The sequence below is a fragment of the Eretmochelys imbricata genome, chromosome 6 (genome assembly GCF_965152235.1).
Source record: "Eretmochelys imbricata isolate rEreImb1 chromosome 6, rEreImb1.hap1, whole genome shotgun sequence".
In the NCBI taxonomy this organism is placed as follows: domain Eukaryota; kingdom Metazoa; phylum Chordata; order Testudines; family Cheloniidae; genus Eretmochelys; species Eretmochelys imbricata.
Genome location: NC_135577.1, coordinates 8,239,136 through 8,255,438, shown reverse-complemented (window position 1 = coordinate 8,255,438; position 16,303 = coordinate 8,239,136). Strand labels below are relative to the sequence as shown.

The following is a 16,303-nucleotide window of genomic DNA, read 5'->3' as shown; positions in this document are numbered from 1 at the left end:
ATGTTATTTACTTTGATGTGTGTGGTCCTAATAGTGATCTGCTGGTTTCTTTTCCTTGTCTAAGGTAAACAGGACTCCTGGGTTCTATTTGTGGCTCAAGGAGGGGAGTGGAATCTAGTGGCTGAGAGCAGAGGGGTAGGGTGCAAGTCAGGATGCCTGAGCTCCCAGCTCCCCTCTCTGTGCCTCAGTTTCCCCTTCTATAGAACGGGGACAATGATACTCCTTGTAAAGTGCTCTGAGGCCCACAGATGGGAACTGCTGCCTGCAGATTATTACATTTGTGTTTACCACAAATCTCAGTAACTGCTGGATATGCTGAGTAAGGAAAACAAGGCAGCTTTGAGCCCATCACTTTATGAATCCTATTGAGCAGGTGCTCCAGCATAGTGCATATGGGGAAGGATACTTCCAGGGTTTGTACTAACCTTGCTTTCCCTGCAGACGAGGTGAAGATGCAGCTGTAGAAAGCTCAGCCTTCATCCTCGGAGTCTGTCTTGGGGTTTGTTAATGTCCTTGCTGTTACAGATTGTCCCAGTTGTTATGCAGACAGATCGGGTGTGTTGGGGCCAGTGACCAAAACATCAGACAGGTGGGATTTCCAAGGAGGGGCATCTTTGTGTATTCCCAATGATTAACATTTATTTTTTTCCCAATGTATTAACATTGTTTTCCTTGTCCCTCTCTGACAGCTGGGACTCTACGCACCACACCAGCTTTTTCCAAACCAACCCGCTGACAAATATCACCCAAAGTGAAAGGCCAGGCACTGAGCGGGATAAGGAGACCTGAGTTCTGTTCTTGGCTCTACCACTGAACTGCTATATAACCTTGGGCAAGTCCCTTCTGTGGTCAACTCTTTGTTTATTCACACAGTGAGCACTTTTGAGCAGGGACTGTATCTCACTTTGTATCTATACAGCAAGGGGGCCCACATCTCAGTCACCGTGGGTCAATGCAGCACCAGGAAAAATGAAGCCTTAATCTCGGTCATGGTGTGTCTTGGCAGCAACAGAGCCAACATATCATTTGTTGTGTGCTTTGCAGCCCCTGGTTGTCGTGTGCCTGTGCACTGCCCAGCATGGCCAGGCCCTGATCTCTGTCACCACGCAAAGCGCTCAGATACTACAGCGATGGGTGCCATATGTCCCTCAGATAGATGTGTCTGTGCAGGACCTCACATGACAAGGCCCCAGTCTCCATGGGACCTTTCAAAAACTACTGTACTATAAATAATAGCAATCATAAATTAAGTCTGCCACCAGTCAACCTCCCGCAACCTACTCAGCTGTAGAAGCCTGAAAACAAAAGCTTTGAAAATCCCATAACAATCCTGTTGGTGCACTGGGCTGGAGTCTCAACCAGCCAGGATCGTATCCAAGCTCGTAGTCCGCTTAATCTATCTGGCAGAATGAGATTCAGGGCAGGTGAATGCCTGGAGTGTGTTAAGGGGTGGATGGACAGGCAGAGGGGTGAGATGTATGGGGAGAGACAGTTAGATAGGTGCATGTGGTGATAAAAAGATAGAGGGGCAGTACGGGGATGAACAGGTAGAAGAGTAGGGCTAAGGAAGGACAGACAGTGTAGTGTTTATGGGGATGGGTGGATGAATAGATGGAGGGACTTGTTATGTTGTTATGGAATGGATGGATGGACAGACAAAGGGATAGTGTGTATAGGGAGTGATCAATGGGGAGAGAGAGACAGAGAGAGAGACAGAGAGGGAGAACATATGATTAGATAAAGCATGTCTGGGGTTCGATAGAAGAACAATGCTAAGGTGCGACAGACAGAGTAGTGTTTTTGGAGATAGGTAACCTGTTTCCTTCTCTATCCAGGAGAACAACGCAGTAGTCCCATCATCTCTGCATTGCAGTACTGTTGTTAAGTTGTGGCACTGGGGCCATTCCCATCTCACATGTACTGGGAACCCCCAGCTGCATCACAACCCCTTGTTACAGCAAACTCTGCCTCTTGTCCCCAACTAAGCTGGCGCTGTGCGCTTTCTGCAAGCCTCTGGCCTCTCCTTCTTGCTGCACCGCTGGTGAGAAATGAGTAGCCCCCTGCTGCGGAAGGCCTCCCCGCATCCCGCACACCGGTAGACCCTCTCGGCAGCATGGAGCCTCTGGTGCCTTGTCAGATTGGAGTTGCGCCCAAAGCTCTTGCCACACTGGTGGCAGCGGTGGGGTTTCTCGCCAGTGTGGATCTGCTGGTGTCTTGTTAGGGTGGAGCTCTGGCTAAAGCTCTTTCCGCACTCACTGCACGTGAAGGGGCGTTCACCACGGTGAATCACCTGGTGGATCAGGAGGTGGGAGTTCCGGACAAAGCTTTTCCCACACTCAGTGCAGTGGTGGGGCCGGTCCCCCCGGTGGATCCGCTTGTGTCTCAGCAGGTCAGAGCTGCGGCAAAAGGTTTTCCCACACTCAGGACATTTGAAAGGCCTGGGCTGGGGTTCGGGCTTCCCCAAATCTGGTAGGGGAGGGGCTGGTTCCACCTGCCTTTTCCCAGTGGGGCTCCCATGTTGCCTCCCCACCCTGCGCTGAGTCCGTGACGCCTTCCCTTTGTATCTTCCTAGGGACACCCTGCGTGGCCCTGCCATCTCTGTCTCCTCCTGCTGGGGACTTGCGCTCAGCACCACATCACCTGATGGAATGAGAGGAGAGAGAATCCAGAGGTAAGTGGGGGGCGGGGGGAAGATGTGTTGCCAGCTTTCATGATATTTGCTCTCAAAGCGCCCAGTTCCTGGAGTCATGTGATTATTGGAAAATCATCATTTTTTTTAAGGGAGTCAATTCCTAGCCCTACTGTTTGAGGAGCAAACCTGGAAAATTTTAACCCCTAATGGCTCAAAATCCAGAAGGTGAATAAACAGAACCCAGAATGTACTAGTATTTTTTAAAAATCATGTTTTTTAAGCATTTTGGGGTTTGTGATATTTGTAAAGGAGACTGCAACTGTTACAGATCTGAAATCTAGAGCCAAACTCACTCCCTCCTCCCCACCGCACACATACTGAACCCTTTTCAAAGAGAAGGGAGCAATTTAGCTATTCCAAAACTCAGTGGGGGTTGAGTGACTGACTCCTTCAGGGTCCATCATTAGTCAGTATTTTCATAAATGACTTGGATAATAGAGGAGAGAGTATGCTCATAAAATCTGCAGATGACACCAAGCTGGGAGGGGTTGTAAGCACTTTGGTGAACAGGCTTAGAATTCAAAACGACCGTAACAAATTGGAGAATTGGTCTGAATTCAACAAGATGAAATTCAATAAAGATAAGTACAAAGTACTTCACTAAGGAAAGAAAGATCTACACACAACTACAAAATGGAGAATAACTAGCTAGGTAGGAGCACTGCTGAAATGGATCTGGAGTTATAGGGGATCACAAATTGAATATAAGTCAACAATGCGATGCAGTGGCACAAAAAAACACTAGTATCATTCTGGGGTGCATTAACAGGAGTGTTATATGTAAGACACAGAAGGTAATTGTCCTGCTCTACTCAGCACTGGGGAGGCCTCAGCTGGATCCTGTGCCCAATTCTGGGCTCCACATTTTAGGAATGATGTGGACAAAATGAAGAGTCCAAAGAAGAGCAACAAACACGATAAAGGAGTTAGAAAACCTGACCTATGAGGAAAGGTTAAAAAACTGGTCATGTTTAGTTTTGAAAAAGCAGAGGGGAACCTGATAACAGTCTTCAAATATGATAAGGGCTGTTATAAAGAGAACTGTGATTAATTCAGTGGACATGGAGAACAAGTAATGGACTTAATCTGCATGAAGGAAGATTTAGGTTAGCTATTCGGAAACTTTCTAACTATGAAGGTAGTTACATTCTGGAATAAGTTTCTGAGGGAGGTTGTGGAATCCCTGTCATTGGAGGTTTAAAAGAACAAGTCGGACAAACACCTGTCAGGGATAGTCTAGGTTTATTTGGTTCTGCCTCAGCACAAGGGACTGGACTTGATGATTCTCAAGGTCCCTTCCATCCCTACATTTCTATGATTCTATGAGTTTAAGGGTTTGCTCTGAGAATTAAAAAGGAATTTATTTGTAGATTTTAAGGCCACTATGTGAATACCTTCACCTACAGGTCAAAACCCAGAAGTGTTATCATTATAATAGGACAGTGCCATCCTAATGTATCTGAAGAAGCAAGGAGGTATTACCCATTCCTGACACTCAGAGCATGTGAATCTCCCATATAACTTATATCCCAGACATTGCAAGGTATTTACGTGTCAGATATGGTAAACATTCATATATCCCTTCATGCTTTGGCCACCATTCCACAGGACATGCTTCCATGTTGGTGACGCTCGTTAAAAAAATAATGCATTAATTAGATTTCTGACTGAACTCCTTGTGGAAAATTGTATGTCTTCTGCTCTGTGTTTTACCTGCATTCTGCCATATATTTCATGTTATAGCAGTCTCAAATGATGACCCAGCATGTTGTTTGTTTTAAGAACACTTTGACTGCAGATTTGACGAAACGCAAAGAAGGTACCAATGTGAGATTTCTAAAGATAGCTACAGCACTTGACCCAAGGTTTAAGAATCTGAAGAGCCTTCTAAAATATGAGAGGGACGGGGTTCGGAGCATGCTTTCAGAAGTCTTAAAAGAGCAACACTCCGATGCGGAAACTACAGAACCCGAACCACCAAAAAAGAAAATCAACCTTCTGCTGGTGGCATCTGACTCAGATGATGAAAATGAACATGTGTTGGTCTGCACTGCTTTGGATCGTTATCAGGAAGAACCCATCATCAGCATGGATGCATGTCCTCTGGAATGGTGGTTGAAACATGAAGGGACATATGAATCTTTAGCACAACTGGCACATAAATATCTTGCAACCCTGGCTACAACGGTGCCATGTGAATGTCTGTTCTCACTTTCAGGTGACACTGTAAATAAGAAGCGGGCAGCATTATTTCCCGTAAATATAAACAAACTTGTCTAAATGATTTGCTGAACAAGAAGCAGGACTGAATGAACGTTCAGGCTCTAAAGTTTTACATTGTTTTGTTTTTGACTGCAGTTATAAAACAAAAAAAATTCTACATTTGTAAGTTGCGCTTTCACGATAAAGAGATTGCACTATGGTACTTGTATGAGGTGAACTGAAAAATACTAATTTTTTTGTTTATCATTTTTACAGTGAAAATCTCTGTAATAAAAATAATGTAAAGTGAGCACTGTACACTTTGTAGTAACTGAAATAAATATATTTGAAAATATAGAAAAACATCCAAAATATTTAATACATTTCAATTGGTATTCTATTGTTTAACAGTGTGATTAAAATTGCATTTAATCGTGATTAATTTTTTTGAGTTAATTGCGTGAGTCAACTGCGATTAATCAACAGCCCTACTTTGTATATTTTGACATGTGGATAATTTGTATTTTAACTGTTATAAGCTTTAACTTTTTGAATCTTTGTGTCTATTATCATTTAATAATTATTGCCTCCTGCCCAAGTTGTCTGATTCCCTCATAATTTCCTGTAACTTTGAAAATTTAAATCAATAAAAACAAAAAATGCTTAAAAACAAACTGATATTATCTGTCTACATTATAAAAAAAATGAAAATCAAATTCTGCCAAGCTTAATTATAATACAGTCTTTAATTACATGATCACAAACACTTTTTTCCACAGGACCCCTGTCTCCTTTAGTGCATAGGATGGTCTGTGCCATGGGGATGAGTCAGGGTTTTGTAACAAAGGCGGCTGTACGACAGTTGGCTCATTTGTCGCTGAAGTCGGAAGGTGTACAGAGAATGAGGCAAGGGATTGAAGGAAGAGGTCTCTTGGTTGAGGCAGTTAAATGCCGCCCTAGAGAAATAGATTCTGTTCTTGCCTCTGCCATAGAGTTCCTATGTGATGCTAGGCAAGTCACTAAACCAAATTTTCACAGGTGGCCATTGTGTGTTTCTCATTTTCTGGGTCCCCAACCTGGGTCACCAGGGGTCAGAGTTACAGATGTGCTGAGCACTCCGCTGTAACTTAGATCAATAGCTGTGCTTTGATAATATCCAGTGCTATAAAAATGCTAAGTAATCTGGGCCTGGCAATCTCAAATTTGAAACCCAAATTTGGTAGAGACTTTTTGATAACTTTGACCTTCATTACATAGATCTAAAGTGGGGATAATACTATTTCACCTCACAGGGGTTTATGAAGAGAAATGCATTAATGTTTGTAAAAAACTAAGATATATGATGAAAGCAGCATAAAAAAGTCCATGAGGAAATTAATAATTCTGTATTCAATGCAGGGTTTGGATGGTGTGCAGTGAATAATGTCTGAAGCCCCACTCTGAAGGTGAAGGATAAAAAGAAATATTAACCTACCCATCATCCTGTGTTCACCATCCATCATGTGCTCTGAATGAGGCAGGGGGCCTGTGGAAAAAAACAGTATGCAACAATGTAATTAAAGAGCGTATCATCATGCGTATGCATGAGGACAAATTATAGGTTAATTGATTTTAAGTCTTGGAGTGACTGTTATGATTATCTGGTCTGTCCTCCTGCATAACCCAAGCCAGAGAATTTCACCCTGTGATTCCTATATTGAATCTCTGTGCATGTGAATCTCTAGTCAGCATGTTGGGGGCTTAGTTTCTTACATCAGATGCTGTGGATGCCTCCCTTGTAATCTGGGAGCTTGGTTTGAGCAACTGCTGCTCACTTGGGTTTTAACTTTTCCTCTCTAATTTTTGAATAGTGATATAAATCCCGCAGACGTTAATGTTTTTTCCTCATAATGAAATATTGATCCTAAAATCCCCTCAAATTCCTCTCATTGTCTAATTATTAAATATTGATAGAAAAATCTCAAAATTCACATTTTCCCTCTCTAATTACTGAAGGAGATGAAATCCCCTCTGTTCGTGAGGGAAACTGTTGCTCTGGTTTAATTATCCCAAAGTGGGGGCAGAGGGGCTTAAACTCCCTAAGGATCAACTTTTTCTCTTATCTTCGAGGGAGGGTCACAGGAAGAGAAAGGGAAAGCAGGTGTCCCTGAGGAGGGATTGGCTACCCAAGGAGTTATTCCAGAATACTTTCTGTGTAATACTCTTATTCCAGAAAAAGAGTACCTTGACCCGCTATAGTCCAATCCACCTTTGAAAATGGCTTAAGCTAAACAGGAACAAGGAGGCACTCTTCTCTGGCGTAACAGTGTCCACAGAAAGAGTTATTCTGGAATAGATTTTCAAGTCACTCCCTGTCTTAATCCCAATTAACTTTCAAGTATAAAAAAGCCCTGATGAGTCTGCCCAGCCCCAATTTAATCCATCCTAGCTGCTCCTCAGACCCCAACAACCCAATCTAGCTCCCCACCTCCACCTGCCATTCACTCACCCATCCCCCTCTGATATCCCCTCCCAACTGCCAGAGAATTCTCCGGAACTTTTAAGGTCCCTTCCAGCCCTACATTTCTATGATTGTACAATGAATGCACTCCCCCCACCCCCGAAATACACCTCTCTCAAAGCACAGGACTCCTTATTGCCTATATCAATGACAGGGCCAAGCCACAGTGGCAGGGGATGGGGTAGGGACTGTAGCTATTGACTGAAATCTCCATGGGGACATGGGAGATCAGGTGGAGAGTGATTTCATCCCCTTTTCCTCTAAGTATCAATGATTGTTGGAAAATCTTAATTTTCCCCTCAGATTTTTCCATTTCTCTCTAATTTTTGAATATTGATAGAAAACTCCCTCTAGTCTGACTTCCTGTACATTGTAGGCCACAGAACCTCCCCCGGCTTCTCCTGTAATAGAACCTTAATCTCTGGCTGTGTTACTGAAGGCCTCAAATCAGGGTTTAAAGACTTCAAGTTACAGAGAATTCACCATTTACACTAGTTTAAACCTGCAAGTGACCTGTGACCCATGCTGCAGAGGAAGTCAAAAAACAAAAACAAAACCCCAGAGTCTCTGCTAATCTGATCCAGAGGAAAATTCCTTCCCAACCCCAAATATGATGATCAGTTAGACCCTGAGCAGGTGGGTAAGATCCACCAACCAGACACCAGGGAAAGAATTCTCCGTAGTAACTTAGAGCCCTTCCAATCTAGTGTCCCATCACTGCCATTGGGGATATTTGCTGCTAGCAGTTGCAGATTGCCTACATGCCATTGTAGGCAGTCTCATCATACCAATTCCTCCTCCAAATTATCAAGCTCAGTATCAAGCTTAGTATTGAAGCCAGTTAGATTTTTTGCCCCCACTGCTCCCTCTGGAAGGCTCCCTCTGATGGTTAGAAAGCTTCACTTAACTTCAAGCCAAAACTTGTCGATGGCCAGTTTATATCCATTTGTTCTTGTGTCCACATTGTATTTTTGTGGCACTTAACTTAAATACACTAGAACCTCAGAGTTATGAACACCAGAGTTATGAACTGACCAGTCAACCACTCAGCTCATTTGGAACTGGAAGTAGGCAATCAAGCAGTAGAGACCCAAAAAAGAAGCCAATACTGTACAGCACAGAACTGTGTTAAATGTAAACTACTAAAAAAATAAAGGGAAAGTTTAAAAGAAAGATTTGACAAGTAAGTAAACTCTTTCTGTGCTTCTTTCATTTAAATTAAGATGGTTAAGGCAGCATTTTTCTTCTGCATAATAAAGTTTCAAAGCTGCAATAAGTCAATGTTCAGTTGTAGACTTTTGAAAAAACAACCATAATGTTTTGTTCAGGTTTACGAACATTTCAGAGATATGAACATTTCAGAGTTACAAACAACCTCTGTTCCCGAGGTGTTTCTAACCCTGAGGTTCTACTGTAACTTCTCTCTCTCCCCCTGGTATTTACCCCTCTGATGTATTTATAGAGAGCAATCATATCTCCCCTCAGCCTTCTTTTGGTTAGGTTAAACTCTTTGAGTCTCCTCTCATAAGATAGATTTTCCATTCCTCGGATCATCCTAGTATCCATTCTCTGCACCTGTTCCAGTCTGAATTCATCTTTCTTAAACACGAGAGACCAGAACTGCACACAGTATTCCAGATAATGTCTCACTAGTGCCTTGTATGATGGTACTTCCCTGTCTCTACTGCAAATACCTCGCCTGATGCATCCTCACACTGCATTAGCTTTTTCATGGCCACATCACATTGGTGGCTCATAGTCATCATGTGATCAACCCACACAACTAGGTCTTTCTCCTCTTCTGTCACTTCCAGCTGATACGTTCCCAGTTTAGTAAAATTTCTTGTTGTTAGTTCCTAAATCCATGACTTTGCACTATTAAATTCCATCCCATTTCTTTTACTCCCATTTTCAAGATCATCCAGATCTTCTTGTATTATATTCTAGTTCTTCTTCTTATTGGTAATACCTCTCAATTTTGAGTCATCTGCAAATTTTATTAGCTCACTCCCAATTTTTGTGCCAAGGTCAGTAATAAAAATGTTAAATAAGATTGGTCCCAAGACCAATCCCATAGGAACTCCATTAGTAACCTCCCTCCAGCCTCACAGTTCACCTTTCAGAATGACCCATTGTAGTCTCCCCTTTAACCAGTTCCTTATCCACCTTTCAGTTCTCATAGTAATCCCCATCTTCTCCAATTTAACTAATAATTTCCCATGTGGAACTATATCAACGCCTTACTGAAATCCAGGTAGATTAAATCTATTGCATGTCCTTTGTCTAAAAAATCAGTTATCTTCTCAAAGAGATCAGGTCAGTCTGGCATGATCTACCCTTTGTAAAACCATGGTGTATTTTATCCCAACTACCTTTAAGCTCTATCTGCTTAACTACTTTCTCTTTCAAAATTTGTTCCAAGACCTTGCATACAACTGAGGTCAAACTATCACCGTTTTTTCCCTTTCTTAAAAATAAATACTATTTTTGCAATTCTCCAGTAATAGGGTACCACCCCCGAGTTTACAGGTTCATTACAAATCCTTGCTATTGGGCTCGCAATTTCATGTGCCAGTTCCTTTAATATTCTTGGATGGCAATTATCCAGGCTCCTTGATTTTGTCCCATTAAGCTGTTTGAGTCTGACTTCCACCTCGGATGTGATAATTTTTACTTCTATATCCTTATTCCATTAGCAACCCTGTCACTACCCCCAAGCTCTTCGTTAGCCTCATTAAAACCAGAGGCAAAGCATTTGTTTGGGTTGTTGGGCCATGCCTAGATTATCCTTAATTTCCACCCATCCTTCGTGTTCAGCCCTCCCACATCTTCTTTCCTTGTTTTCTTTTTCTTTATATGGCTGTAGAACCTTTTTACTACTGGTTTTAATTCCATTTGCAACGTCCAGCTCTGATTGGCTTTCAGCAGTTCTCACTTTATCCCTACACTTTCTGATCTCCAAGAGATAGCTCTCCTTGCTGATCAATCCCATCTTCCATTTCTTGTAGACTTTCTGCTTTCTCTTGAGATGCTTGTTCATCCAGGTTGGTCTGCAACCTTTCCCTATGATTTTTTTTCCTTTGCTTGGGGTGCAGGCTTCAGATAATTTCTGTAACTTTCACTTAAAGTAATTCTAAGCCTTCTCCATCTTCAGATCCTTGAGTTCTTCAGTCCAGCCCACTTCCCTAACTAATTAGCTTAATTTTTTAAGGTTTGCCCTTTTGAAATTAAGGACCCTAGTTGCAGTTCTATTTTTGTTTATCCTTCCTTTTAGTTTAAACTGAATTAGCTCATGATCACTCAAACCCAGGTTGTCCTCTACAACTAGTTCTTTGAGGTCCTCAGTACTCACCAATACCAAATTAAAAATGGCATCACCTCTTGCGGCTTCAGCAATTATTTGGTGGAGAAATCTGTCAGTTATCACATCCAGGAAAACCCAGGCTCTACTATTATTAGTAGCACTTGTCCTTCAATCTAGTTCTTGGAAGTTAAAGTCTCCCATAATCATACAATGCCCAGTAGTATTTATTTAATTAAAACCATTAAAAGGTCTCTCTCTCTATCCAAATCAGATCCCGGGGTCTGTAACACACTCCAAGTCCTATCTCAGGGAAAACTTTAGTAGCTTTCTTCCCCAAAGTGATTTTGGCCGAAACTAACTTTCTTATCCATTCCATAACTTCTAATTTCTTTACAGTCTACCTCATAATTAGCATACAATGCTACTCCACCACGTTTGTCGTCATTTCTGTCTTTCCTGAACAGCCCATACCCTTCAATCCCTGTACTCCAGTCATGACTACTAGTCCATCATGTTTCTGTTATCCCTATAATATCTGGTTTCTCCTCCTGCACCAGTAGTTCTAGTTCCTTCATTTTGTTACCCAGGCTCCTTGCATTGGTGTAAAAACATCTTGACTGGTGTTGCTGCTGTTCCCTCATTGCTGCCCTCTCCTAACTGTCACAGAACCTTCCAGCCTCATCTCCCAACCGCCAAACAACTGCCCTTCCACCACCGCTTCCCTCTTCCAACTGTCATGGAACCTTCCAGCCTCATCTCCCAACTGCCAAACAACTGCCCTTCCCCCACTGCTTCCGTCTCCCAACTGTCACGGAATCTTCTGGCCTCATCTCCCAACTGCCAAACAGCGGCCCTTTACATGCTGCTGTCCCTCCCAACCGTTTTCCTGCTCCATCCTCCCCACCCTTCTCCTGTCACAGCCATTTTGCCCTGTGCTCCTGGCTGCCTGTGCAAATGTTTGGTTGGGAACAAACCCTCACTTTCTCTAATTATCAAACGGATGTACAGTCTCCTCATATTTTACCACTTTTCTATATCCCCCTTTTTAACTTCTGGTTTTAGAGGGAAACAATTGCCCTTAGTTGACATATCTTTTAGCCTGTCAACTTTCAAATATAAGACTTACTATGTGACAAAGGTCCAAAAGCATTAATAGAAATATATTATTAATTTAAATTAATAAATTATTAATATAAATCCCCTGGGATTTTACCCCTTCCCTTCCCCATCTATTTATCCAGTACTTATGGAAAATCTCAATTTCCCTCTCAGGTTTTGCCATTTTTGTCTAGTTCTTGAATATCAATAGAAAATCCCAATGTGCTTTTCTCTAAGTAATGACCAAACATTGATCAGATTCCTCAGATCCCCCCAATAATTAAATATCAATATAAAGTCCCCTCAGACTATGCCCCTCTACATATCAATCAGTTATGTGACATCTCCTCAGACTGCCATTTTCTGTTTAATTATCCAATATTCATATTTGATATGAATAGCAAAGCTCTTTCAGATTTGGGGGTTTCCCACCCTTTTAAAGTGCCATAAATTCTCCTTATTTTGGAGGGGAAATGTTGCCTTGAGTCATTACCTCAGTTCTCCTTAGCTACCTGCTTCCCTAGATTGGTGGAGTCCCTTGACACCCTTGAACAGGCAACCTTAATTTCAGCATTTCTTAACTTTTGCTGCTGGACTTTGTAATTTTAATGTTCTTTTAACATAGGTTTCTCTATGTTATTGATTAATACATGCTGCCTAGTGTATAAATATACATCATGTAATGTATTAAGCACCATTAAGCACAAATATTGTAACAATGATATAGCCTAAACTGACCTATACCATAATCTTGTACACTTATGCTAAGTATCCCTAACACCTTGAATTAGCTGAAGTAAACCTTGGCTTGAGTAGATAGAAAAACCGTCAGTATCCAGACAGATGACTACATCTTCATGACGGTAGGAAAGGAGTTACACACAAACCTAGGAGGTGCTTTCAAGTCCCTTAGTACTTGGTGCATGTGCTCAGAACAAAAATAATGGTGCATCGTGACCTGAAAGACATAGGGTGACCAGATGTCCCAATTTTATAGGGACAGTCCGGATTTTTGGGTCTTTTTCTTATATAGGCTCCTATTACCTCCCACCCCTTGTCCTGATTTGTCACATTTGCTGTCTGGTCACTCTAGAAAGACATGGGTTCAGAACAAAAGATAAAGGAGTAAATCTGGTATCACAACCAGACAAGGTAGAAAGCTGATTAATTAAATCCAGTTTCAAATGACGTATGTGATGCCTTTTACTGGTAAAAAAGTAGGGTACAAAAGAATGGCTTTAGGGGTATAACTCTGGGAGGACACCTGTGTGAGATTAAAATAACTTCGCTGCATGGGACTGATCTTCAGAAACTGGTATCATATAGTACCTTTTTCCTGAACCATATTGATAAACCTGCCTGACATGTAATATTTGGTCTTGGGAGTATATTTCATAATACAATAACAAGCCAAAGTATAGTCAAGCAATTGACTATACAATTTATCAACAGTGTAATAAAAAAAAACAGATCAAGCTTCTTGAACCTCCCACTGTAAGACATTTTCCAGACCTCAAATAATTCTTACAATCTTGTATTCCTTTTCTTACACTTGTTCTTGTATTCTTTTCTGAATCCTTTCCAGTTTGTCAAAGTCCTGTGTGAAGTGTGGACACCAAAACTGACACACAGTATCCAGTAATGGTCTCACTAATGCCATACACAGAAGAAACATCCCTTTCTTGGTCCAACTTCATATTCTCCTGCTTATACATATGAAGGCCACATTCAGCCTCCTAGCTACACTATTGCACTGGGAGCTCATGTTCATTTGTTTACCTATCATGACCCCTAAGTCCTTTTCAGTGTCGCTGCATTCCACGATACTATCCCCATCCAGTGAATGTAACCTACATTTTTCATTCCTAGATGCGTGATCATGTATTTAGCTGTATATACACATGCATGGTGTTCAAATAAACCAATCCAGATTGCTATGTATAAATGGCTTGTCCCCATTGTTATTTGCCACTCCACCTAATTTTTGTGTCATCTGCAAATTTTACTACCAATGATTTTGTATTTCTTTCCAGATCACTGATAAAAATACTGAATATCATTAGGCCAAGAACAGAGCTCTGCAGGACCCCACCAAAAAAATAAACACCCACATGCACATGAGGAATCCTAACTTACAATTACTTTCTGAGATCTAACAACTAGCCAGTTTTCACTCCATTTAATATGGATGCCCTGGTTTTGTATGGTGCTAATTGTTTAATCAGAACGCTGTGTGGTGCTAAGTCAAATGCCTTACAGAAGTCTCAGTACATCATGTCAAGAGAGTTACCTTTGTCAACCAAACTTGTGATCTCATCAAAAAGTGACATCAGGTTTATTTGACAAGACCTATTTTCCACAAAACCAAACTGACTCACAGGCATTAGTTCTTTATTGATTGCATCCCATAGCAGCTGCTCTGTGATCTTCCCCAGTATTGATATCAGGCTAAGTGACCTAGAGATACCCAGGTTTACACTTTTAAATATTGGTTTGACACTGGGGAGTTCCAGAGGACTGGAAAAAAGCTTGGTGTTCCACGATTTCTTAAAAATCACAATTATTCCCACAAATCTCCAGAGGAGTGAGAAACAGGGGAGAGGGGGCAGAGATGAATGGTGGGGGATATGAGCCTGGGGCTTGGGAAAGGGAGAAAATGAAGGAGCAGCCATGAGAGGGGGAGATAAGCAGGAGCAAATAAGATGCAGAAGACTGGAGCACTGAGCTTGATTAATGTGTATGTGACTTTCCAGGGACTTCCATATTACATTCAAAACCGCTATGTAAACACAGTGTTAAGGTTGCAAAGATGAACACTCAAAGGTTGGGAATGCCAGAATTAATCTTGCCCATGCAACCTTCTTTCAGCTTCCTTGTGCATATGCATTATTATAGTCTTTAATTACATGATCACAAACTGTTTTTTCCTCATTCAGAGCATAGGATGGACAGTGTTCATTGAATGGTAGCTATTCAACAACCCTTTTTATCCTCCACATTGATCGTGTGGTCCCATGCGTTATTCACTGCACACCATTCAAACCATGCACTGAATACAGAATTAATGATTCCTCATGGGCTTTTCAATGCTGCTGTCATCGTAGTATCTTAGTTCTTTACCAACGTCAATGAATTTATCTTCACAACAACCCTGTGGGATATGGCGTTATTATGCCATTTATACACAGGGAACTGAAACACAGAGACGAAAGCCAAAATTGTCAAAAATGTCTTCTAATTTTGCATGCCCAATCAGAGGTGCTGAAAACCTGATTTTTCAGAGTACTTAGTATTACATAGCACCATATCTGTTCAAAGCAGAGCTTCCTTTGACCTCATTCACATTTGTGGTGCACAGCACTTCTGCAAATCAGACTCCAGGCTCTCAGTTGGGCACCTGGAAAATGAGGAACACACAGAGTGTGTCTACACTGCAATGTAATCCCAAGGTGAGAGGGACTTGAATCGGTTGACCCATGTTAGGGAAGCCTGTGAAAAGTTCGATTTAAGTGGCTTGCCCAACATCATATAGAACTGCATGGCAGAGGCAGGGGAATATAATCCAGTTCCCACACAGTTGTCAGAGAAAACTCCCCATATAGAATCATAGAAATATAGGGCTGAAAGGGACCTCAAGATGCCATCTAGTTCATCCCCATGCACAGAGACAGGATTAAGTATCCTAAATGATTCCTGACTGGTCTTAACTTGTTCTTAAAAACTTCCAGATATCTTTGCCCCAACTGGCATCTAACAACATATGAAATGCTGCTGGTCAAAGATTTGGGGAGGGGTGTATGTGAAAAATGTTGAAAGAAAATTAACAGTTTCATTCAAAACTTTTCACTTTCCCCTTCATTTTTTTAAGAAAAAAAAGCACAGTGAAATTTTTCAGTTAGAAATATTTTGTTTATATTTTTTTCATTAAAAAGTTTGGACAGAAAAAGGGGATAAAAATCTGTTTTGAAATTTTTTTTCTATAAAATTTCAGTTTGTATTCTGAATATCGCCTGTATTTCTCTCCAACACTGGAAGTGGACGGGGGTTTTCATATTCCATCGCTCCCCACCCCCAAGCAAGCCAGTACTCCCTAGTCCCCGCAAATGTTCAGCCCTGGGTGCTCACCCCTCTGCTGCCCCCTCAGCCCCGCACCTTCCCCATACCTGGCTTATTATCTATTTCCTGGAGGATCGGGGGCTCCTCTTTGGGGACACAGAGTGGTTCATACTGGTGTCCTGGGGTATCAGCTCGTCCCACCTCCTCCTGGGATACACATTCGTGATGGGGCTGCAGCTGCTCTAGCTGCGAGCCGGGAGCATCCCATAATGCCTCAGGGGAAGCAATCTTCTCCGAAGTCACTTCCTCAACCTTCACACGCACCGTGACCTGAGGATGAGCCAAAGACATCACAGTGTAGCTGGTCCCTGGAACCCACAGGGGAGAGTGGAGTCTGAGAGGGGAGCCTTCGGGGAACATCCTCAAGAAACACAGAGATGGTGGAAGGGAC

The 16,303-nt window shown here is 42.0% G+C and overlaps 1 protein-coding gene across 1 annotated transcript; it reads right to left on the bottom strand.

Annotated features, from left to right (window-relative positions):
* Nucleotides 1–689: 689 nt before the first annotated feature.
* LOC144266056 (uncharacterized) lies at nt 690–16,203 on the bottom strand. Its single transcript, XM_077819200.1, has 3 exons — nt 15,960–16,203; nt 6,369–6,419; nt 690–2,640 (listed from the first exon to the last, which is right to left on the bottom strand). The coding sequence occupies exons 1-3, from the start codon at nt 16,201–16,203 to the stop codon at nt 1,982–1,984; spliced, it is 954 nt and encodes a 317-aa protein (XP_077675326.1). The 3' UTR covers nt 690–1,981.
* Nucleotides 16,204–16,303: the final 100 nt, after the last annotated feature.

Bases quoted from the DNA above. Each gene is read 5' to 3' on its own strand.
- LOC144266056 (XM_077819200.1), bottom strand. From the start codon at position 16,203: ATGTCTTTGGCTCATCCTCAGGTCACGGTGCGTGTGAAGGTTGAGGAA. The intron at 6,420-15,959 runs GTATGGGGAAGG...TTTTTTCCACAG, and splicing joins GGAAATAGATAATAAGCCAG to GCCCCCTGCCTCATTCAGAG. The intron at 2,641-6,368 runs GTAGGTTAATAT...TCATTCCATCAG, and splicing joins TGGTGAACACAGGATGATGG to GTGATGTGGTGCTGAGCGCA.